This window comes from Lepus europaeus, chromosome 10, assembly GCF_033115175.1.
Source record: "Lepus europaeus isolate LE1 chromosome 10, mLepTim1.pri, whole genome shotgun sequence".
Classification (NCBI taxonomy): domain Eukaryota; kingdom Metazoa; phylum Chordata; class Mammalia; order Lagomorpha; family Leporidae; genus Lepus; species Lepus europaeus.
The window spans coordinates 5254900-5278625 of NC_084836.1; the positions used below are offsets into that span (position 1 = coordinate 5254900).

The 23726-nt window shown below is 62.9% G+C and overlaps 2 protein-coding genes across 3 annotated transcripts in view; both read left to right on the plus strand.

Moving 5' to 3' along the window:
- The window catches only part of PACSIN2 (protein kinase C and casein kinase substrate in neurons 2), a 138843-nt gene extending 128050 nt beyond the window's left edge, over positions 1-10793 (plus strand). Inside the window, exons 7-11 of one of the 2 annotated variants that reach the window (XM_062202738.1) lie at positions 1012-1132; positions 3830-3951; positions 5378-5491; positions 6054-6250; positions 8835-10793. In XM_062202738.1, the coding sequence (XP_062058722.1) occupies positions 1012-1132; positions 3830-3951; positions 5378-5491; positions 6054-6250; positions 8835-8947 (667 nt within the window). In that variant the 3' untranslated portion in view covers positions 8948-10793. The remainder of the gene's footprint in view (positions 1-1011; positions 1133-3829; positions 3952-5377; positions 5492-6053; positions 6251-8834) is intronic. The other variant, XM_062202739.1, reaches the window with a different exon arrangement.
- Positions 10794-17807: 7014 nt separating this feature from the next.
- ARFGAP3 (ADP ribosylation factor GTPase activating protein 3) overlaps positions 17808-23726 on the plus strand; it is a 40923-nt gene continuing 35004 nt past the window's right edge. Inside the window, exons 1-2 of the mRNA XM_062202740.1 lie at positions 17808-17951; positions 21739-21857. Of these exons, the coding sequence (XP_062058724.1) occupies positions 17883-17951; positions 21739-21857 (188 nt within the window). The 5' untranslated portion in view covers positions 17808-17882. The remainder of the gene's footprint in view (positions 17952-21738; positions 21858-23726) is intronic.

Consider the following 23726-nt stretch of genomic DNA (forward strand, 5'->3'; position numbering starts at 1 on the left):
GAGGTACCTCCTGCCCCGGGCCGGGCTCGGCACGGCTTGTCTTCCTTGGTCTTCCGGGAGAGACTGCCGTCCGTGTAGTGGTGCAGCCATCCCCCGCAGCTGCTGTAACGCAGTAGCAGGGCTGGGTGCTCAGAACAAGGGGAGTTGGCTCGTGTGGTCTGGAGGCCGGAGTCCCAGGTCCGCGGCTGTACAGGACTGTGCTCTCTGAAGGCTCCAGGAGTCCCTCCTGCCTCTGGGGGCTGCCAGCCGCCACCCCCCCCCCCCGGCTCCCGCGCGTCTCTCCAGCCCCACGGCCGCCTTCTCCCGGTGTGCGTCTCTATCCGCATTGTCCTTGTTGTAAGGACGCCAATCCTAACGCATTAAAGCCCCCTTGGTCACCTCGTTCCCGCTTGATCGCCTCTGTGAAGACCCTGTTCCCAGCGAGGTCACGTGTGAGGTCCCGGCACTAGGACCCCGGTGTATCCTTTCCTCTGAGGTCCCAAGTTAACCTTTAACAGAAGATACTGTGTACGCTAACATAACAGCAGAGGAAACAGAGGCCCAGAGAGTGAGCCACTGCCCGCCAGCCAGGTTAGCAGTGGACGTACCAGTCTGCCGTGCCACACGCTCCTGCCGCAGGGCAGCTTCCCGGGAGCCGAGCTGGCGGGGCTGCCACACAGGGGGTCTCTGCCTGCACGGTGGCAGCCACGGGGCTCTGCGCGTCTCTGGGCACACACCTCCCAGCCCCTCTGAGGCCCACGGAGGGAGGAGGTACCGGGTCACACTCAGCCTGGTGCCCTGCACGGCCCACACGCATGACCCGATGCGAGCCAAGCTCACCCGTGGCCACCCGGTCTGAGCTGAGATGCTGTCAGAAGCCGGCGCTGTGGTGGCTGCTTGTCTGCACCTGTGCACGGCAGCCGGGCGGCCCCTGCCCTGCGTCTGTGAGGGCCGCTCTCGCGGCCTGCCCTGGCGCCCTGTCGGGCTGGATGAGTGCAGGCTGGTCCTAGAGAGCCTGTCCCTCTCACGCAGCTACAAAGCCATTTACCGCGACCTGGAACAGAGCATCAAGGCGGCCGACGCAGTGGAGGACCTGAGGTGGTTCCGGGCCAACCACGGGCCAGGCATGGCCATGAACTGGCCGCAGTTTGAGGTAAGAGGCTCCGTCGTGGCCTCTTTGGCCTGGCAGGGCCCCTGGGCCTGTAGAGTTGAGCACAAAGACGGTCGTGTGCTGCCGCTTGGGCTGTGTATCAGGCAGCCCCCGAGCCTTGCTGCGGTCCACGCCAAGGTCACGTGTAAGGCCTGGGAGCTTCAGGCACTGCTGAACCCTGGTGAAGGCACAGGGTGTCCCCTGGTCTGTCACTTGTTGACCGCCGGCTGCAGACACACAAGCAGGGTTGCTGCCCCACACCGTGGGATGGCTGGGAGGGGAGCAGCCACAGTGCCCCATCCTCGCGGTGGGCCACAGGAGGTGAAGGCCGTCCTAGCAGGCAGCACCTGACCTTCTCCACGAGGAGACTTTCGGTACTCCAGGGCTAAATTCAGCAGCTCTGTGTTCAGAGTGAACTGCTTTCCACTCTCCCCACGTTGGCTGTGTGCTTCCCAGTCTGGCCTCTGCATGTTGTAAGATGTGAGGGCCTGGGGGTCTGGGAGCATCCAGTCTAGGATTGGGTCATGGTAGCAATGGCCAGAAGTTCCGTCCCCACATTCCCTGAAGAGGCACCCTCTCCCCTTGACGGGCCGAGCAGGTGAGGGCCGGTGCACCGTGTGCAGGCTGAGAAGGGGGTCAGGGCGTGGCCATGCTTGGCCTGGGGAGGATGCTGGGAGTGACTGCTCTGCCGCACGTGTGCCTCGTGCCCATGCCGCAGTCAGCCCCTCCCAGCCCCTCGCCGGCTGTGGAGTGCTGCGCAAGCCGTTTGGCCTTTGTGTGACTGTTCCCCATGTGTAAATGGGGCCAGCAGTGGCCCGTCTCCTCGGGTTCCCGAGGATCCAGTGACCTGATCCAGGCTGGGTTGGGGGCCCTGGCCTGGTCCCTAGCGGTGACTGTCCCTAGGCCCTGCCTGGCCTTCTGGGCCTGGTTGGTCTGTGGTTGCCCGTCTTCACACCTGTGTTCTGTTTGCTGGTTTTCACAAAGTTTCTCCAAATGGCCGCGGGGGGCCAGGGGTCTGTCAGCCCAGTGCTCCCCAGCATCCTGTGGGAATTGGCAGAGCAGGCTATGTCCCTTCCACAGAGGCTCTGCGAGACAGTTGTGAGTGGGGGCCAGAGTCCGCCCACCTCTCCTGCCCTGGGGACACACAATGGGAGGAAGTGTGCTGATGTGGTGTCCTGGGAGGGGGGGTGTCCTGGGCATAGGCCGCAGACTGTCCCTTGTGCGCACATTTGCAGCTGCTGTGGACCTCGCCTGACGCTCTCTAATGTGATTACTTGTTTTTATTTTCCATGCCGCAAGGATGAAGTAAGTTCCCCTGCCGCGGCCAACTCCCCGATGCCACCCCATAGAGTTCCCCTGCCACGGCCAACTCCCCGACGCCACCCCGCGGCGTGTCCGGTAGCGGGTCTGCCGGGCGCTGTGCTCAGGGCTGTCGGCAGCCCGCGGCGTGTCCGGTAGCGGGTCTGCCGGGCGCTGTGCTCAGGGCTGTCGGCAGCCCGCGGCGTGTCCGGTAGCGGGTCTGCCGGGCGCTGTGCTCAGGGCTGTCAGCAGCCCGCGGCGTGTCCGGTAGCGGGTCTGCCGGGCGCTGTGCTCAGGGCTGTCGGCAGCCTCCCTGCCTCCCGGCGTGCTTGGCGCAGACCCTCAGAAGCTGCCCGCCTGGATGGTGGCTACCCTCGCAGGTCACTCAGGAACGCTGGGCTTCAGCTGATCTCAGTCGGCTTCCTTCACTCAGCAGAGTAACTGGTAGACCAGAAATGGGCCTGGAGTGGGAGTCAGGGCCCAGAGCCGCCTCCCATTCTGCGTGGCCAGATTATTTTCTCATGGGACAAATTGGCAGAGTGGACGTGAAGTTTCTGAGGTGGTTTCCAGTCTTAAAGTCTGGGGCTCCATGAGAGCAAAGCTGTGGACTCAGCCACGCCGAGCTGGGAGGGAAGGAGGTGCAGGCACACCCACTGCAGCTGGCCTGCAACGAGGGAGACAACCCTGAACTACAAGTAGACCAGGGCCTGGGCAGCTCCCGTGACCACAGGGGCAGACAGGCAGCTGTGACCTCTCAGGTCTCCAGGGAGCACAGCCCCGCCCCCCCAAGGCAGACCAAGCGCTCCTCTCAGGGGCTCACTGTGTTCCCAGCAGTGAACCGGGGCAAGAGGGCTGGGTTCTGACTTTCCAGAAAAGTCCATGTGTGCCCGTGTGACTCCGTGCCAGCTGAGGGCTCTCCCAAGCCAGCTGTTGACCCCTGACCCAGAGGCCAGTTAGGGTATAAATGGGAAGGAACTTGAGCTCTCCAGGAGGAGGCCCTGCCCCAGCCGCGCTCCTCAGTGGGCTGCTCCTGTCCACTGTTGGAGGCCCCAGGACACCTGCACAACCACTCGGACTGGCCCGAGGGGCTGGAGCTGAGAGCTGTGGGGGAAAGGGGCGGGGTCGGCTCTCGGTGGGACACAGGGTCTCGTGCGTTGGCCTGGGCGGGGCAGTTGTGACTGCTGACCCAGGCTCTCTAAGGAGTCCCCTCTTTTTAACAGGCAAGGGTTCAGGACCTGTGGGGTCCATAGGTGGGTGTGAGGAGGCTGAGGTCTCCCGGGAGCGAGCGAGCGTAGAGTCCATGAGGCTGAGGGTCACTCACTGTGCAGGCAGGTGCTGGGACAGCTGTGGCTTCCAACAAGCACACCTACCGATTTCTGTCTCTCGGCACCTGCCGTCCAGGAGTGGTCCGCAGACCTGAATCGCACCCTCAGCCGGAGGGAGAAGAAGAAGGCGTCTGATGGTGTCACCCTGACAGGCATCAGCCAGACAGGTGACCAGGCTCTCCAGAGCAAGCCCAGCAGGTGAGTGCTGGGCCCAGCCCCTGGGCCATCTGCATAGTCCTGGGACACCTGGGAGACCCCCTGGTGTTCAGCCCCCGCCCCCAGGGACTCCTAGTCTCAGGGCAGTGGCCCAAAGGATGATCCTCAGCTGAAAGGCCCAAGAGAGAGCCTTCAGCGAGCGTCCCTCAGGCCTGCGCGAGGGCCACCGGGCCAGGGCTGGTCCGTCCCCCTGGGGCGCCCCGCATGGCCTGGCAGGAGGAGGCAGAGGTGCCATCCCGGCGGTGCAGGTGCTGCCGAGGGATGCGTGTGTTTGCTTCGTGAAGGAGGGGAGGGCGAAGGCTGGCGGGGGTCCCTGTGCAGCCACCTCCTCACTGAGGTCTGGGTAGTTTCTGACGTAGCCATTGGCTGAAAACGAGCTGTGGCTGGAAGGGGCTGCACGGAGCTCATCAGAACCTGGGAAGTGTGTTCCTGCAACCCCTGCCCTGAGGCCTCCAGCCGTAGGCAGCTGTGGTCGCTGGAGGACTCGGCTAAGCCGTCTGGGGACAGGGGGGTGGGCTGGCAGTAAGCATCAGGCCCAGGGATGCAGAAGGAAGCGACTTTGCCTCTGTGGGGCCCGGGGAGGCTCCAGGCTGGCCCGGCTACTGCAGATTCAGCAGCCGAGCACCCAGCACTTCTCAGAAGTTGCCAAGGAGAGAGGGGGCTCATTGGTCTCTGCACACGGCCTACAGGTCCGCAGCCTGAACACTTGGGCCTGTGCACCTCCCAGCCTGGAGCCCAGGGACGGTTGTTGGCCGCTCAGAACACTGTGGCGTGGAGCTGTGTCCTGCCCCCTCCCAGCCCCTGGGTGGCAGCTGCCTGCTCCCGGCAGCCTGGTCGGGGTGGGGGGGTGCTGCCCGGGGGAGTGACGGACAGCAGTCCAGGGCTCCTTGGTGGTGCCAGCGCTCGGGGGGCCTGGCTTCTCTCTTTATTACCTTGGTGCAGTCTCCCTTCCAATGCTTTGCACACTGCCTTGCCTCCATCCCACCCCCTGGCTCCCAGCCCTTGGCGCCGGGGGGCGGCTGATCGAGTGCATTGGAGCGCAGGGAGGGTCTTTCTTTCTACCTAGCCAAGGCTGTGCGGCGGTAAAGGCGGGCACCGTGCTGGGGGTGTGGTGAGCGTGGCGCCCCCTGTTCACCAGCAGGGCCCAGCGTCCGCCCGGGGAGCCCCCGAGCTCTCTGACCCACCAGCTCACAGCAGTGGGAGCAGGTTGTGGGGGCAACAGCGCGGACGCGAGGAAGGCCGTGGAAGCACAGTGTTGCCTCGTGTTTGCTCAAGTAACTTTCCCGTCCCAACAACGCGGCCCTGCACTTGGATGAGGAGCTGCTCTGGCCCTCGAATCCTGGCACCGTGATCCTGCCCCGAGAGGCCACTGAGCCGGGTCCCCTGAAAGCTCTCTCTCTCCCCATAGCAACCTTAGTGTCCCGAGCAACCCCGCCCAGTCACAGTCCAGCTACAACCCCTTCGAGGACGAGGACGACACGGGCAGCACCGTCAGTGAGAAGGAGGACATTAAGCCCAAAAAGTTGGTGAACACGCGCTTCCCTCTGGGTGCCGCCTCGCTCTCTGTCTTTCCTCTCTCTCTGTCCAGGGGCATCTCGGGGTCTCACCGAGCAATGCATGAAGCTCCTCTGGAGTGGGCACTGCCGCGCGGCACCCCGGCCTGCTGCCCGCGGTGGCCGGTCTCTGGTCTCTCGATTTCTCGGGAGGGCACAGCTCACACTCTTCTGGCGCTTTCTCTGTCTTCTGGTGACCGCAAGGCCCTGGCTGCACCACCGCAGGAGGACAGTTGCAGACAGGATGTCTGTGCTGAGGGCCTGCAGGAGCGGGGCCGGCTCTCCGCTGCCGGGCACTGTCCCCGGGGCCTCAGGGGGAGTGTGGATGGCGTGAATTCTCGCCAGGGCCTGGTCACACATGCCATCACGCCAGGGGGAGCTGTGCCCCTTGGGGAGCCGTCAGCCCCGAGCCCAAGGCTCTTGCACCCCCTCCTCTCTGGGTGGAGGCCCTGGGCGGGGCTGAGGCTCTGCAGGGGCCTCCTGCCCTCTGCCAGCCCCGTGCCAAGGACCTGGTGTCAACCCCTCTTGCAGCGTGAGCAGCTATGAGAAGACGCAGAGCTACCCCGCCGACTGGTCAGACGACGAGTCCAACAACCCGTTCTCCTCCACGGATGCCAACGGGGACTCAAATCCTTTCGACGAGGACACCACCTCCGGGACGGAAGTGCGGGTCCGGGCGCTGTATGACTACGAGGGGCAGGAACACGACGAGCTGAGCTTCAAGGCCGGTAGGTGGGCTCCAGGCGGCTCCTGGGGCCAGGGGCTCCCTACCTGCCTGGGAGGTTTTACAAAGTCTGGAAAGGTTCCTGCCAATCTCACTCGTGGGGCCTCACCACCCCTACCTCCCACCCCACCCCCAGTTCAAAAAGAGCAGGTGTTCAACTGGCAGAGCAGAGCTCAGAAAATAGACAGCCGGTGCCCCGGATCTCTGCCCGGGACATCTCCCCTTGCAGGGCTGGGCAGGCGAACTGACCACGGGCAGCAGAAGACACCCCGGGCCTGGACCACCGGGCACTGGGAGCAGCCAGCCCTGCAGGTCCCCAAGGAAAGCCCTTCTGCAGGCCCTCACTGCCAGCCTAGTCCTGGGCAGAGCCACAGCCTTGCCCAGACCTCAGGGAAGCACCGTGCGCTGGCCAGGGCTCTGCAGCCCTGCCGGAGCCACACCTGCCCCACACACCTGGCTGCCAGTGGTTTGACCCTGGCTTTGCAGAGCAGTCTGGGTCCTGAGTGCCTGTGCTGCCTGTGGGGATTTCTGTCCTGTCGAGTGTGTCTGTGCGTGTGTGTATACGTGTGTATATGCTTGTGTGTGTATATGCGTGTATATGCGTGTGCACGTGTATGTTTTATGTGCTGGCTCAGATTACTGAAATCGGCCACAGCCCTCTGTTGGCAAAGCGATGTGCTAGCCCTGAGGAACCTGTAGCAGCCCAGGGCTAAGGGCCACAGGACCCCAGGTTCCTTTTTCTGCCTTGTCCCCTCCTTGAAGCCACCCCAGAGCAGGCACCTGTCCCTCCAGGAAGACGGAAGCAGGGCCACCCTCAGCGGACCCAGGCCCCTGGGTACCCGCCGACCCCAACAGCTGAGGGAGGGGTGCTGTGCCCAGAGGCCCTCGGCTCACAGCGGTGCCAGCTGGCTGTCGCCGGACACCGCCCAGGGCTGGTCACCAGCATTGGGAACACGTCCCTGTGTTCCTTTGAAGCATCTGTATCCAGTTTTCCATCGTCCGTGCTGGGGTTGTTACCCCTTACTTCATTTATTGTTCATGTCTTCGTAGTTTTCCGTCTTGCCCGTTGGGTTTGACAGCGGTTTATAGACAACGCCAAGCACATTGTCAAAGGCAAAGCAGAATGAACGGTCTCATCACCAGCTCACGTTCTTATGACTTGAAGGCGCCCCCGTCCGTGTGGGCTGTTTTCTGTTGCTTTGCTTTTTCACGATGTGAGATCGGTTCCCACCTCTGCTGCGGCCTCTGCACTCAGCAGGGCTCGGGCCGCCTGACGCCCCCCAGTGCCTGCCTCTTCCTGCACGCGGCGGCTCCGCACACAGGGAGCAGCCCCCAGCCAGGCCGGGACGCAGGGCGCCCAGGGGCCACTCGGCACGGACGTGACGGCCTGCCCGCTCCTGCTCCGCACACAGGGAGCAGCCCCCAGCCAGGCCGGGACGCAGGGCGCCCAGGGGCCGCTCGGCACGGACGTGACGGCCTGCCCGCTCCTGCTCTGCACACAGGGAGCAGCCCCCAGCCAGGCCGAGACACAGGGCGCCCAGGGGCCGCTCAGCATGGACGTGACGGCCTGCCTGCTCCTGCTCTGCACACAGCGGCGCGGCCTCCAGGGGAGCAGCCGGAGCTCGCGCTGACTCGGTGCCCGCTGTGGGCAGGCCCCAGACCGCCCAGCCGGCGAGCTGTGGCCCTGGGCCTCCAACCCAGGCGGGCCTGCGAGTGCCGCCAGCCCCAGATTCGGAACACAGACATCCTCACCCGTTTTGCTGCCACCCAGAGTAAAAACGTCAGGGACGTGTTGCCGAGCAGGGCAGAGCTGAATCTGATTCTGAAAACTCAGATGCTAGCGAAACACAGAGCCGCAAGGTGACCCGTCAGGACCGAACAGCCCCGGGGACTACCAGGTTCCCAGAGCGAGCCCTCGCCTGCCCTGTCACAGCTCCGCCGGTCCCTGGTGTGTCTCCTCGAGGGAGCAGGCTCTCTCTGTTCCTCTCATCGCCGAATCTCCCCCACCAGACCTGGCCCAAAGCAGGGAAGATGGAGCCAAGGCGGGGTCCGTCTCCCACGTCAGGAGGCGTGACGAGTGTTGTTAAGCCTGAGCCTTGGGCCAAGGGCTGGGGCTAGGATGACAGGTCCAGGGGTCTGACAGGGTCCCCTCCCTCACACAGCCTCAGTTAGCCAAGATACCGAGCCACAGCACCGAGAGACAGCCAGTGGGGAGCAGGTGGGGGCAGCCGTGAGGGCCAGGCCTGTGAGGGAGGGGGCACGGGGTGGGGTGGGGACAGGCAGGGAGGCTCAGGCCTGCGGAGTTAACACTCTCGTCCCCTGGGAGCCATGGTGGCCACTAAGAGCCACTTGCCGCAGGGTCGCTGAGAGCGGTCAGCCTTCGGCCACTTCAGAGGCCCTGGGAGTGAAGCAGCAGCCCGGAGTGCAGTTCGGTAGGAGGAGGAGCAGCCCTGGCCCCAGCCCCGGGAGGATGCCCGAGGCAGGGGCCCTCGTGGGGCTGCAGGCGGATTCCACCCGGGGCTCAGACGCTGGCCGGGCCCCTGGCCTCCCGCTGAGCCCGCTGAGCCCGCTTCCTCTTTGTCTTCCAGGGGACGAGCTGACCAAGATAGAGGACGAGGACGAGCAGGGCTGGTGCAAGGGGCGCTTGGACAGTGGACAGGTCGGCCTGTACCCGGCCAACTACGTCGAGGCCATCCAGTGACGGGCCGTGGGCGGGCTGGCGGAGGCATGGGAGCCACCGTCGCAGGAGCCCCGCCAGCCCCTGGCCCAGGCAGCGGCGGCTCTGGCGCCCCCAGCTGGCCTCTGGCGTCCTCGCGGGCGGACGAGCTGGGCACGTCAGCCGTCCGGTGCAGCAGGAGCTGCAAGCGCAGGAAGACGCGGCGCCACAGAGGAAGAGCAGCCCCTCCCAGCTTCTCATGGGTCTGTGTATTCCTGACCTGTCCCCGCCCGGCCGCCGCAGTCACCCCGAGTTCTCCCGTCACTGCAAACACACCTGGCGCCGTTCCCTGAGTGGAGACTTCGAGGTGTCTAATTTACAGGCTGTGCACAGTTCTGCCTTCTCCGCGCCTGCTCTGCCGTCGGTTCATACCTAAGTCAGGCCGCAGGCTGAGCCGTCACGCGGCACAGGGCGGCTGCCAGGGGCGCGCGCGGCCGAGGAGAGGAGAGCGCGCTGCGGGCAGGCCCTGGGGTGCAGCCTCAGGAATAACCACGTAGAGCTCCCCAAAGTCACCGTATTTAAAAAGTATTTTCTCTATTCTTGCTTAAAACTTTATTCTTTTGCAAATTAACGATTTTCTCAGTGATTTAAAAGGTTTAAAAGCAAGACTAACTTTCCAAGCCAACGCCTCGTAGGTTGAGACGCTTTACCATGCGAGACCGTCATGTCTCGTGTGCATCTGTATATATTATTTGGTATCAGAGAATCTAAAGAGTTCACCTGCTGTTTTCATGAGACGTAACGGCTTCGGACAGCGCGTTTCACTTGCAAACTGCTTGAAGTCCGCGGCCCTGGGACAGGCTGGGCCGTGGGCCCCCCAGAGCGGAAGTGGAGACTGCTGGGGGCGGCTTGTCCTCCCGGGGCTGGGGGGGGGGGGGGCTGCTGAGCGCCTCAGGCCCCGGTCCTGTAGCAGAACACTGTGAAGAGCCCAGCCCTGCAGCGGTGCCCCGCTGGGTCGCGGGGAGGGGGGAGAGCCTTTATTTTGTTAGCACAGACTGTGGGGCCGTGGCCACTGCCTCACAAGCTATACATTTCCTCTGTGTTTCCGGTGAGCGCACGTCTCGCTTGGAAGGTGTCTGTGTGTGTGAGAACTCCCAGCAGAAGCCCTCGTTCCCGCGCTGCGGACTGGCCCAGATTGTCCAGGCTTTTATTCCTTTAGGTGTATAGTATTTTAGGACAAAATCAATAAACACTCCATCTGCATATCAAGTCCCTGTACCGAGCAGCTGCCCTGCACTCCCACGGGCCGGCGGGCGTGTCTGTGCGGGTAGCAGCCCCGGAGCTCGGCGAGAGTCAGGGCAGCCCGGGCTGCCCCCGCCTCCAGGCCCCACACACAAGACCGGCACCTGTCGCCCTGGGAGCTCCCGAGTCCCTGCCCTGCGTCGGGCCTGTGTTCCACCTCCTGAGTCGTCTGCAAGTGACCCCAGCCCCCGTGGGGAGAGGCATCGCCCCATCTCTGCTCCTCGGAGAAGCCCCAGCTGTCCCAGGCACTGAGCAGAATCCCTGAGGAGCCCCTGCCCCCCTGGGGGAGCTGAGGAGAAGGAGGCCCAGTTGACAGCGGGAGAAGCGAGGTGCGGGCTGGGCCCGGCGTTGCGGCGCGGTGGATTGAACTGCGGCTTATGACATCGACATCCCGTATCAGTGCTGGTCCCCGGGCCCCCGCCACCCATGTGGGAGACCTGGGTGGAGCTCCTGGCGTCTGGCTTCGGCCTGGCCCAGCCCTGCTGTCCGAGGCATTTGGGGAATGAACCAGTGGATGGAAGATCCTCTGTGTGTGCCTGCCTCCCTCTGATGCCCTGCCTTTCAAATAAATAAATCTTTTCAAAACAAAGCAATGTGTGGGCTGACCGGGACAACAGTGGAAAGGGGCGGGACCTGGGAAGCTCCCATGGGATGACCTCTGCCCAGCAAGGCCCCTCTCTCTGCTCCCCTGCCCTGGGCAGGCCCGGGCCTCAGTTTCCCAGTAGGGGTGGTGGGTGCCTCCCTGGCTGGAGGGTTAGAGGAAGGGAAGAAATCACTGTTGTGATCATGAGGGACCCAGCGGCCGGTCAGGGCTGGTGTCCCCTGCCACCCTTGGCTTCCCTCCTGTGTGCTCTTGGCCCCGCTCAGCCCTGGTCAGCGCCACCGGCCATCCTCCCCTCCCTCGGCTCCCAGGACTCAGTGAGGCACTGGGGTCCTGAGGCCGGTGTTCCTCCGTCTGCTGGAAGCCCCCCCAGGTGACCTGGGCAAGGACCTGGCTGTGCTGTCACCCGGGCTGAAACACTGGGTCTGGAGGTTCCTGCAGAGGGGCCACAGGACTGCCCGGAGCCACCCAGACGTGCAAGGCCCTCCCTCCCCCGCCTGGCCTGGCCTGGCCGTCACTGGACAGCCTACAACCTGCTCACAACGCATCAGGTAAGGGATGGTTGAAGTCCCTGTGGCCCCTGACCAGCCCCTCCTAGCTCCTGGGGAAACTGAGCCCAAGAGAAGGGAAGGGGTGCTTTGCCCAGGGCAGGTGGCCAGGGGAACTGGTCATGGCCTGACCCTAGCAGCGAAGCAGCGGCTCCCTCCACGTCCATCCATTGGGCATCCAGTGCCTCCCTGGGCATTTGTTAAGCACCTACTGTGTGCCAGGACAAATGAGGAGAGGCTGTGATTTTCCCTGAGGAAATCCTCTAGGCTCTGAGGGCAGAACAGCCACACAGGAGGGGCAACTGCGCCCACCGACCATGCACAGGGAGGATGCCGGAGGCCTCCCCTGAGCCCAGCCGCGCTGAGCCATTCCTCCTCTTCCGTGAGAAGTCCCCGCGTCCCCACCTGGGGGGAGGGCAGACTGGTGCAGACGGACAGGGAGGACCTCAGCACTTAGGGCACTCGAGGCCCCAGCGGCTGCAAAGTGAGGATGACCCTGGGGTGTGCTGAAGGCAGGAGCCCCTCCAGGGGGCGCCCTGTACGCCACTGTCCTCTCCGGACCCTTTTACAACCCGAGCCCTCTGCAGAGTGGTAGCCACGCCCCACCTTTGCCACACTCCCCAGGTACCTGTGGAGGACATCTCTGGACCCCCTCACTTGGGCGAGCGGGCAGTGGCCTCCGGGCTAGATCTCTGGTCCCTGCAGTGGGAGCAGGCAGAAGGGCCCTGGGGCCTGCAGAAGGAACCAGAGCCAGTGTGGAGGGGGCACCGCCGTGCCGTGCTAGATCCAGGCCAGGCCTGTGGTCGAGATCTGAGGCTTATCCCCAGCCAGGTACGGCTTCACCAGACTCAGGGTTAGGAGAACTAACCTGGCACTAGGGCCTGAGTGTTTATCTCCCATCCCACTAAGGTGATGACATGAGGATGTGGGTCTTTGGGAGGTGGGTGGTGATGAGGGAGGAGCCCTCGTAAGGGATGCTGGAGGGGTCTTGTCCACCGCTCCCCCCCACCTTGAGAGGACACAGCTGCACGCGTGGGAAAGTGGACTTCCTCCAGAACTGCGGGAAAGACACTAATGTCGCTCAGAAGCTGCCCCCGGCCGATACAGCTCGGGGGGCCTGGCCCAGGAGGAGGGGGACTCGGAGGACCCTGACCCAGGGCGTTCGGATCACCGTGGCGTAACTGCCCAGAGGTCCACTGGCCACTCCGCCAGGCGGGCTGCTCCTGTGGCCCTGTGTAAGATTTTCCAGCAACAGGTTTTTTTGGGTTTTGTTTTCATTGATAATGGTGCAGAGGCTCAGATGAAAATGTGGAAGTTCGGTGAGTGTTCAAACGTGAGTCGTCGACAGCCCGGCCCTCCGGCGGGCACATGGCCGACACTGGTCTGCCTGTGGGTCTGGCGGCTGCTGTCGGTGTGGGCGTCTCAGAACTGTAGATGAAGTGTGGGGTCCTGTGTTTCAGGGCTGTGTGGTGGTCCGCACTGCTCGGCACCGGCTGGCGCTCTACACGGTCAGGTGCAGATCGGCAACTTTTTTTTTTTTTGAAAGGCAGAGACACAGGGCACTTCCAGCAGCTGGTTCACCCTCCAGATACCACCAGTAACTGGAGCCGGACACACCAAAGCTGGGAGCCAGGAACTCAAGCCAGGTCTCCCAGCGTGTGACAGGTGTTCAGCCACTCGAGCCATCGCTGCTGCCCGCCAGGCTGTGTGTTAGCAGGAAGCCGGAATCCACACTGGAGCTGGGGTGGAGCCGGTTTCAGACGCAGGCATCCCAAACGGCGTCTTAACCACACTGCAAACGCCCGCCCCCAGTTCTTCAAGTTTTCATAAATGCATCCAGTCACGGGACCACAATTAAATACAGAATTGGGGGCTGGCATGATAGCACAGCAGGTTAAGCCAGCACCTACGACACCGGGATCCCGTATGAGCACCAGTTCGAGTCCCAGCCGCTCCACTTCCGATCCAGCTCCCTGCTAATGCATCTGGGAAAGCAGTGGAGGATGGCCCAAGTGCCTGGGCCCCCGCCACCCACGGGATAGACCCAGATGGAGCTCCTGGCTTCTGGCTTCAGCCTGGCCCAGCCCTGGCTATTGTGGCCGTCTATGTATGTTGTTCTGTCACCCCTCAGGTTCACCCCTGGTCCCTAAAAACCACAGCTGTTTTCTAGTGCTGTAGATTTGCCTTCTGCCGTCAACGTCATGTGAACAGAATCATAAAATCCGGAGCCTTTATAATCGTCTCGTCTTCTTTCATTTCATTTGTCTTCCCGCACCAGGGCTACGTCCCGGTCTCGGGGAGCTTCCCTCTGATGGCTGTGTTGGGCTCTGGGAGCCCGGGGGGGGGGGGGGGACATTGGACTGTTTCCAGCCCCTGGGGATTCCAATCAGTTACCAGCACTCAAGATCGGGTTTCCGTAGCCGCGTCCTCACTCCGCGGCCCCGTTATTTTTGCTGCACGGCGAATGTGAGCAGTGAGGATATTCCCGACCACTTATCCCACTAAAGAGAGGAATGGCACCTGTCCCGTTTCCATTTCCTCCAAGAATCGGTGTGCACTTTCACACTGGGGCCTTGGTTAATGTCCCGTGTGGGCAGCCGGAGCACATCGGGTCGGCACGAATCGGCGCTCCTCTTCAGAGCTCTGTGACCCAGCGGGAGCGCCGGGGCCGAGAGCTGGGCGCTCACCGTTCTCTCCCAGCACTCGCTGAAGACCCCTGTGTCCGGGGCGGGGCGGGGCACGGACCGTGCTTAGCGTCACTTTGTCTGGGCCCGGTCTGTTTTCCTTTGGGGTGGCATCAGGTATGCAGCAAGCGCCTACTGACCCGTAAATGCACTGAACAAACGCAATGCTGTTTCACTTGGCCGGAGCGGGTCAGGATGTCTTTATCTTTATGAAAGGTAAACAACAGAGGCACAGAAGGCAATGTGTGCCTGCCCCGGTGGCCACACCTTATTTATTTATTGTTCATGTGAAAGAGTGACACAGAGACATGGAGAGACATAGCTAAGGGGTCTCCCACCCACTGGTCCCTTGCCCAGGTGCCCAGGGCTGGGCTGAAGCCAGGAGCCTGGATTTCTGTTTGGGCACCTTCTGCTGCCTTCCCAGGCCATAGCAGAGAGCTGGATGGGAAGTGGAGCAGCCAGGACTCGAACTGGCGGCCATGTGGTGCCATAGGTAACCCCCGCACCACACCAGCTCCCCTGTGCCGTTTTTAAAGCCTCCTTTGATCGTGTTCCTCAGACCTTGACTCTTGCTGCCCTGAGTTCTGCTCTCTGAAGCTCCTCTCATTCTCCCTCATTCTTGGGATTCTTGGCTTCTTCTGGAAGACTCCCATTGTCCTCCATATTCAGGCTAGCGAGCAGCCAGGACGCTGGGTTCAAGATAAAGCCTCACCTCTCCCCACGGGAGGGGAAGACCCATGGGAAAAGACTGCGCAAAGTGTGACGCCTTTCAGGATGCAATCCTGGCCAGCACCGCGGCTCACTAGGCTAATCCTCCGCCTGTGGCGCCGGCACCCCGGGACGGATTCTGTCCCGGATGCCCCTCTTCCAGGCCAGCTCTCTGCTGTGGCCCGGGAAGGCAGTGGAGGATGGCCCAGGTGCTTGGGCCCTGCACCCGCATGGGAGACTGGGTGGTGAACCAACGGAAGGAAGACCTTTCTCTCTGTCTCTCTCTCTCACTGTCTAACTCTGCCTAAAAAAAAAAAAAAAAAAAGCTGCAAATCCTATTCAACAGGGACATGACTCGGGGTCCGGGTGGCCAGTTCTCTGAAACTTCAGAGTGACCTCTCCCGCGGCCCTGGGGCTTTGCCGTCAAGGCCCTGCCACAATCCGCAGTGCTTGCTGGAATCCCGATTCTCCCCCAGGACCTCCCAGAGAGGTGGTCCATCCGCTGGTTCACTCCCCAGATGGCCGCAACAGCCGGAGCTGCGCTGATCCGAAGCCAGGAGCTTCTTCCGGGTCTCCCACGTGGCTGCAGGGGCCCAAGCACCTGGGCCACCTTCTACTGCTTTCCCAGGCCACAGCAGAGAGCTGGACTGGAAGTGGAGCAGCCGGGACTTGAACCGGCGCCCGTATGGGATACCAGCACTGCAGGCAGGGGCTTTAACCCACTGCACCACAGCCCCACCATTAAATTTTGAGAATTCTTTCCTGAGAAGTCTTTTATCAGATGTGTGTTTTGAGAGGCAGAGACAGAGCTCACGTCTGCTGGTCCAGTCCCCAGAAGTCTGTGGCAGCTGGGGCTGGGCCAGGAGGGTGAGGACCCAGCCGCTTGGGCCATCGCCACTGCCTCCCAGGTGTGTGAGCAGAGGCTGCAATGGGGAGTGGGACTGGGGCTTGAACCCAGGTACTCAGAGGTGCAGGCCCCCATCAGCATCCCGACTGGGAGGCCAGATGTCCACCCCGAGAATAAAACTTTTTTTTTTTTTTTTGACAGGCAGAGTGGACAGAGAGAGAGAGAGACAGAGAGAAAGGTCTTCCTTTGCCGTTGGTTCACCCTCTAATGGCCGCCGCGGTAGCGCTCTGCGGCCGGCGCACCGTGCTGTTCCGATGGCAGAAGCCAGGTGCTTCTCCTGGTCTCCCATGGGGTGCAGAGCCCAAACACTTGGGCCATCCTCCACTGCACTCCCTGGCCACAGAAGAGAGCTGGCCTGGAAGAGGGGCAACCGGGACAGGATCGGTGCCCCGACCGGGACTAGAACCCGGTGTGCCGGCGCCACAAGGCGGAGGATTAGCCTGTTGAGCCACGGCGCCGGCGAATAAAACTTTTAAGTGAGACACTCCGGGCAGGCATCCTGCAGCTCCTGGGGTCTCGGAACACCAGCATCGCCTAGCAGGCTGCCTGGGTCTGAGTCCCAGCTTCAGTTTTTTTTCCTTTTGGTAGGATTTATTTATTTGACAGGCAGAGTTACAAACAGGCAGAGAGAGAGAGAGAGAGAGAGAGAGATCTTCCATCTGCTGGTTCATTCCCCAAATGGCCACAATGACTAGGGCTGAGCCAGGCCAAAGCCAGGAGCTTCCGCCAGGTCTCCCACGCAGGTGCAGGGGCCCAAGGACTTGGGCCATCCTCTACTGCTTTCCCAGGCCACAGCAGGGAGCTGGATTGGAAGTGGAGCAGCCGGGACTTGAACCGGCGCCCATATGGGATGCCGGCAGTGTAGGCGGTGGTGGCCTTACCTGCTGTGCCACAGCACCGGCCCCGTAAATAAAATTTTAAATCTAGGATATCGCCCTGACTTTCTTCTAGAAGCCACACCTCGGGCTGCGATCCTTCGGCTGGGGTGAGTTGAGGTTTACTTTTGCACCCAGGTGTCTGTGCCAGCGCCACCGTGGCCGACACTGTCCTCTCGCCTCTGCGGGACCTCGGCGCCCGTAATGGAGACTCTGAAACCGATACCCTATCCCGCACGTGGCGTTTCAGAATCTGTTAGAGCCTCAGCCGCCTCCCTGCTGCCCAGGGCGGGCCAGGGTCCCTGGGGCCGCGCTCTGCTGGGAGAGCTGCGTGTGCAGATCCAGCTGCCCAGGGGCTCAGGCAGGGGTGGCTTCGCCGACATCGGCCTGTTCTCATCACACCGGCAGCGGCCGGCTCTGGAGCTTCCTACCGCCCAGGCCCATCCCACAAATCTCTGGGCGCTGCGGACGGAGAGGTGGACAAAACAGCTGGGACCCCAAGAAACCCATGCTCCGGACACACACGTGCTCCCCGCCCCGAGGCCCCGGAGGCCTGCGGCACCGAGAGCAGGAAGCCGGCCCGGATTCAGTGCCTCGACCCGGCCTCCAGACCCAGGAGCCAACCTCAACCTCTCGTGAAGTTAAAAACGAGAAAGAAAGGGGCTTGTGTTCAGAGCAGGGGAGGCGGGCAGAACCGTCTGACAGTGGACACGGCAGCCCACAGCCGCAGGTGTGGACATGCGCTGCTCCCCCACGCGCCTGCGGTGGAGACCGCGCTGGTGTAGACGCCGTCTCTCCTGCACTGCCCTGCTGCTGCTTCTCCCTAGGCTCTCCACGGTGGGGAGCAGCCTCGACCTCGCCTCGACCTCGTTCCAGCTCCCCCTGCCCGAGTCTGGGGTCACCCCTGCGCCCCTCCGACGCAAAGGGCCGGGGACCGACCCTGGCTCCCTACAAGGGAGAACGTCTCGGCACTCGGCGGAGCCACAGGAAGCCCGTGAGACGCGGTCAGGCAGGCGGAGCCGCGCCCCAGCCAGACCAAGCTTGGAGCCGCCCTCGACCGCCCGCGCGAAGCGCACACCGCGGACCCCGAGAAGGCGCGCCGTCCCTCTGCGCAGGCGCGCGCGGTGCCGGGGGCGGGGCGGCGGTGGGCGGGGACTTGCGCGGGGCGTGGCCAGCGGCCCCGCTCGGCTCGGGTCTCCCGGGAGGAAGAGAGACGCGTGCGCCGCCGCTGTGGGCGGGGCCGGGGGCGGGGCCTCGCCGTCACGCGCAGCCCCGCCCCCCGGCTCCGTCAGTCTCTCGGAGGCGGCAACCGCTGCTCGTCGCGCTTCCCGGTTGGCGGGGCGTTCTCGGGGACCATGGGGGACCCCAGCAAGCAGGACATCCTGACCATCTTCAGGCGCCTCCGCTCGGTGCCCACCAACAAGGTAGCCGCCGCCGGGCGCCCCGGGCCCCGCCGCCCCGCCGCCCCGCCGGACCCCGCGGGCGGCCAGGGAGGCGGAGCCGGCCGGCCTGTGACACGTCGCACTGTGGGGCCGGCGCCTGGGCCTCGCTCGTCCCGGCCGCGCCGCTGCCGGCCCCCGCGAAGGCGGCCCGGGGCGGGGGCGGCGCGGGCGCCCGGGGGTCCCGGGCAGGCCTGGGGGGCTCCGCGGCTCCGGGCAGCTGGCGGCGGGGCACAGCCTGCACCGTCCGGAGTTGCTGGGAGGGCCGGGGGCGCGTCCCGGGGCTCCTGCCAGCCCTGGGGGGGCACCCGGGGCCCCCCAGGGGCCAGGGCCAGGGGCTCGCTCCAGCCGGCGGCACGGGGTGCGCGGGGAGCCGGGCGGCCCCCTCCCCGCGGAGCAGCGCGCCTCGGAAGTTCTGGGATCCCCTGTGACCCCCGCTGGTGTCCTGCCTCAGTTTCCCCGTCTGCGAAGCTGCTGGGTGGCCGTGGATGTCTCCCAGCTGTTGGCGCCGGCAGGTCCCTCCCTTCCCAGGCTGGGGTTTTCCTCTCCAGAGGGCGGTCCCCCCCCCACACCTGGTGACAACGTTTCCCGGCTGACTGGGGATGCTGGGCTGACGCATGGGGCGAAGGGGCAGGCGCCCTGTCGGAGTGGAGTTGGAGAGTGCAAAGGGCTGCCACGTCCCTGCTGTGGCCAGAGTGCCCTCCGGTGCCCACCGCCACCTCTGTGCTACAGCTGCCGAGTCTGCTTGTTCTCGGTCTAAGCCGGGGGGCTTCCTGGAGGTGGTGTCCAGCTCCCAGATGGTTACTGTAACCCCAGCTAGCAGAGTGGGAACCGTGGACACAGAGGGCCCTGGGGCTGACCTGGTCAGAAGCAGGTGCCCCTTCACACAAGAAGCCGGCGTCCGTGTGCCTGGCGCGCCTTTGAGGGGCCCGGGGCCTTGTGGCCCACTGTCCAGACCCTGCCGCCTTGCGCACGCCGGGTGGGCCGCCTGGCCACTCCTCGCCTCGTAGACGGGGCGTGCACTGGATCCGACCCAGAAGGGGGTACAGTGCGGATCCAGCGGGGTGGGCGAGGACGCCCGGATGGCGCTGCCCCGGGAACCTTGCGCTCCTGCTGTGTGGGGAGAGCTTGGCGCGGCTCCACGGTGACTGACGTGCTGTCTCCCGGAGCACACCCCTCGTGGCGTATCGGTCCTCCCTCCCGTTCGCGGGTTTCCTCCTGCCCATACCCGCAGTCCTGGGGCTGGGGCTGCGCCAGGCCAAAGCCAGAGGCTGGGAACTGGGGCCGGCGCTGTGGCACAGCAGATAAAGCCGCTGCCTGCGACCCCAGCGTCCCATATGGGAGCCAGTCGGAGTCCCTGCTGGCCCACTTCCCATCCAGCTCCCCACTGATGCACCGGGGAGGCAGCAGAGGATGGCCCCAGTCCCTGAGCTCCTGCCACCGACCTGGGAGACCCAGCTGGAGCCCCAGGCTCCTGGCTTCGGCCTGGCCTGTCCGCGCCATTGTAGTGATTTGGGGAGTGAGCCACCAGATGGAAGGTCTCTCTCTCTCCCTCCCTCCGTCTCTCTCTCCTTCCCCCCACTTTCTATGTGTGTGTGTGTATGTGTGTGTCCCTCTCTCTCTGTAAATGCCTTTTTAAATCATCTCTGGGGGCCGGCACTGTGGAGGAGCAGGTGAAGCCCCTGCCTGGGGTGCCGGCATTCCATATGGCTCACGGCCCAGCTGGGTCGCTTCCAATCCAGCTCCCTGCTGCTGGCCCAAGTGTTTGGGCCCCTGCACCCATGTGGGAGACCAGGATAAAGGGTCTGAACTAGACCTGGCTGTGTCAGCCTTCTGGGGGAGTGAACAAGCAGATGGAAGATCTCCCTGACTCTGACTTTCAAAAATAAATACATCTTTTAAAAAAAGAATAAACATTTTTAAAAAAAAGAAAAGCTAAGAACTCGAACCAGGTCTCGGACGAGTGTGGCAAGGACCTAAGCACTCGAGCCGTCGCCTGCTGCCTCCCAGCGTGGAGCGTTAGGAGGGAGCCGGAACCAGCACAGAGGACTCGAACCCAGGCTTCCCAGTGTTGGTGCAGGTGGCGTCATAACCACCGTAACCACCAGGCCGAATGCCGGCGCTGGAGACAGGCTTTAATGACAGGACGGAGTTGGGCAACGATTTTTGAAATGGGTTTGCAAAAAGCGGCCTAAGACACATGAGACAGGAGAGGCGAGGAGGAGTGACGTGGCTTTGGGACTGCGACGTGGAGCTCTGCAGAGGTTTCGGCCCTGAGGGCCGGCTTCCGTTCTGGGCCCCCACCCCGTGCCTTGCTCTTACGTAGGTGCTGTGCTGTTCAGCCAGTGAGCATTCACTAGGCAGCACAGGAAGCACAGTCGCCCCTCAGGGCTCAGGGGGTCGGTGCCAGGACCCCCATGGAGAGCGGAACCTACAGAAAACAGGGTCGTACTTGCATCTCGCCTGCACACTTCCTCCTGCACGCTTTAAAATCCTCTCTTGGCCGGCGCCGTGGCTTAACAGGCTAATCCACCTAGCGGTGCCGGCACACCGGGTTCTAGTCCCAGTCGGGGCGCCGGATTCTATCCCGGTTGCCCCTCTTCCAGGCCAGCTCTCTGCTATGGCCCGGGAGTGCAGTGGAGGATGGCCCAAGTGCTTGGGCCCTGCACCCCATGGGAGACCAGGAGAAGCACCTGGCTCCTGCCTTCGGATCAGCGAGATGCGCTGGCCGCAGCCACCATTAGAGGGTGAACCAATGGCAAAAAGGAAGACCTTTCTCTCTGTCTCTCTCTCTCACTGTCCACTCTGCCTGTCAAAAAAAAAAAAAAAAATCCTCTCTCGATGACGTACAATGCCTGACATATGGCAAGTGCCGTGCAAATAGTTCTGCTGTGTTGCTCGTTTTTTTGTTTTGTTTTGTTTTTTTGACAGGTAGAGTTAGACAGTGAGAGAGAGAGACAGAGAGAAAGGTCTTCTTTTCCATTGGTTCACCCCCCAAATGGCTGCTATGGCCAGCGCACTGCGCCAATCTGAAGCCAGGAGCCAGGTGCCTCCTCCTGGTCTCTCGGTATCTCCATAGCAGTTACTACTCTCACACGTGGGCAAGCCAGTCGTCAGTTAAAACCTGTTGATTTTTCCCCCCGTAAGAACTGAGATTCTGTGTATAACACAGGATCTTGGTCTTAGCCCTGAGCGGGTGAGGGTCTCTCCTCACACAGGTTCTGAGGCCCGGCTCTCGTGAGGCTGTGTCAGCTGAGGGCTCCCTCGCAGTGGGCTGGGGCCTCGCCGCGCCCTGCCACGGGGCTGCTCGAGACCTGGAGCCGGGGACCCGAGAGGGGGCGCCTCAGCGTCTCTCAGGAGCTGACCCCGCGGCGGCATGCCGGCCATCACTGCGTCCTTCTGTGGGCCAAGTGAGGGCGGCGATCATGCAAGGCGGGGTTCCCGGCGCGCCGTCCGCTGCCCACGGTGTTGAGGACAGGTGCTGTCTAGGGGACCGCACGCCTGCGCCCCGCTACCGCCCAGTGCACCTGTCTGAGCACACGCGTGCTCGCTGTAATGTGTGAATGATGACTATGCTGGAATAATCATATATAACGTAGTCGGGTGTGATTCCAGTAAGAGATTGAAATGTGAGGGTGTAAGTGAGCCGCTGTCCAGCACCCCGAGGCGGAGCTGCCCCGGTCGAGCCCGTTCCGGCCGGCGTGTGCCGCGCCTGCAGGTGGGTCACTCGCTCGTGGGGACTCATTCGTAACGGCCTCTGGGTTCCCCTCAGGTGTGCTTTGACTGCGGCGCCAAGAACCCCAGCTGGGCCAGCATCACCTACGGGGTGTTCCTGTGCATCGACTGCTCGGGCTCGCACCGCTCGCTGGGCGTCCACCTGAGCTTCATCCGGTGAGTCTGACCACCCCCCGCCCCCGGCACAGCCGCCCTGCTGTCTTATGGCGTCTTCCCTCCTTTTCTCTGTTGGCTTTGACACCAAGAAAAATGGCAGGTTGAGGACCGGTGTTGCGGCATAGGGGTTAAGCCACTATCTACCGTTCTGGCAGCCCACGTGGCCCCCAGTTCAAGTCCCGGCTGCTCCACTTCTAATGCAGCTCTCTGCTAATGTGCCTGGAAAAGCAGCAGAAGACGGCCCAAGTGCCTGGGCCCCTGCACCCACGTGGGAGACCCAGATGAAGCTCCTGGCTTTGACCTGGCCCAGCCCTGGCTGTTGTGGCTATTTGGGGTGTGAACCAGCAGATGAAAGATCTCTCACTCTGTCTCTCCCTCTCTCTCTGTAACTCTGCCTTTCAAATAAATAATAAAATAAATCTTTAAAACAAAAAAGTCTGAGGGGGTCGGCATTGTGGTGTAGCAGGTAGAGCCACCACCTGTAGTGCCAGTATCCCATATGGGCACCGATTTGAATCCTGGCTGCTCCGATCCAGCTCTCTGCTATGGCCTGGGAAAGCAGTGGAGAATGGCCTAGGTCCTTGGGCCCCTGCACCCATGTGGGAGACCCGGAAGAAGCTCCTGGCTCCTGGCTTCAGATCAGTGCAGCTCCAGCCATTGTGGCCAACTGGAGGGTGAACCAACAGATGGAAGACCCTTCTCTCTGCCTCTCCTTCTCTCTGTGTAACTCTGGCTTTCAAATAAATAAATAAATCTTAAAAAAAAAAAAAAAAAGGTCTGAGAACAGACATCTCACAAATGTTCTTAACAGAGAGGTTGCTTGTGAGTTATGGAGATTTGAATCTTTTATCATTGAATTAGCTGGGAAGGTGGGTTCTTTTATTTATTTAATTTGAAAGGCAGAGAGAGAGAGAGAGAGAGATCTTCCATCCCCTGCTCACTGCCCAGATGCCCACGATAGTCAGGACTGGGCCAGGCTAAAGGGCTTAACACAGCCCAGGACTCCCACATGCGTGCCAGGGACCCCATTACCTGCTGCCTCCAAGGGTCACGTCAGCAAGACCTGGATCACAGGTGGAGCCAGGACTCGGACTTAGGGGCTCCAGCGAGGGGTGCAGCGTCCCAGGCAGCAGCTTGACCGCTGTGCCACACGCCCGCTCTGGGGGTGCAGAGTGCTCGGAGGCCCGGGTGGTGGCGCTGCGGGGTGCGGACGTGGGGGCTCCGGCCAGCGTTTCCTCCCCTCTACTACCTGCTGCCAGTCGGCAGCACAGAGCACCCACTCCGGAGGAGGCGGTCTGCTGCTTGGGTCCAGCCACAGCCCCTCGCAGGTAGAGAGTCAGGTGGGGGCTGCCCGTCCAGTGCCGCCTGGCTCGCAAGGCCATGACCAGAGCAGAGCTCCAGGGAGCGATGCCTGCGTGGTTTCCCTGGCAGTTCCGAGCGTTTCCGACGTGCAGGTCCGGCCCCTGTCTGTATCTGAAGTCCGGCTGCTCAGGTGGCGGCCCGTGTGGGGCCTTTGTGAGCGTGGGAGGAAGGTGACCCCTGGACAGAGCGGCCCGACAGGCCAGGGAGCGGGAAAGTACCTTTCTGTAAAGCGAAAGAAGTGGAAATCATGAACTGAAAAAGAAAACAAGTCTGCAGCCACGCTCAGGGCCCAGGTGCTGAGCAAGGGCTGCCTGCCCACCGCTGTGGCCACCAGGGTGCCTTCTGCAGGGCCTGTGGCACGGCCATGGCTCAGGCTCCGGTGTTGCCCACGCCACTGGCCAGCTCGCCTGTTTGCAGGGCAGGAGCCGCTGGGCAGGCCGCTGAAATTGTGGCCAGCAGTTTTATTTCAAGACCATCGGCCCAACAGGCTTGCTATATACCAACATT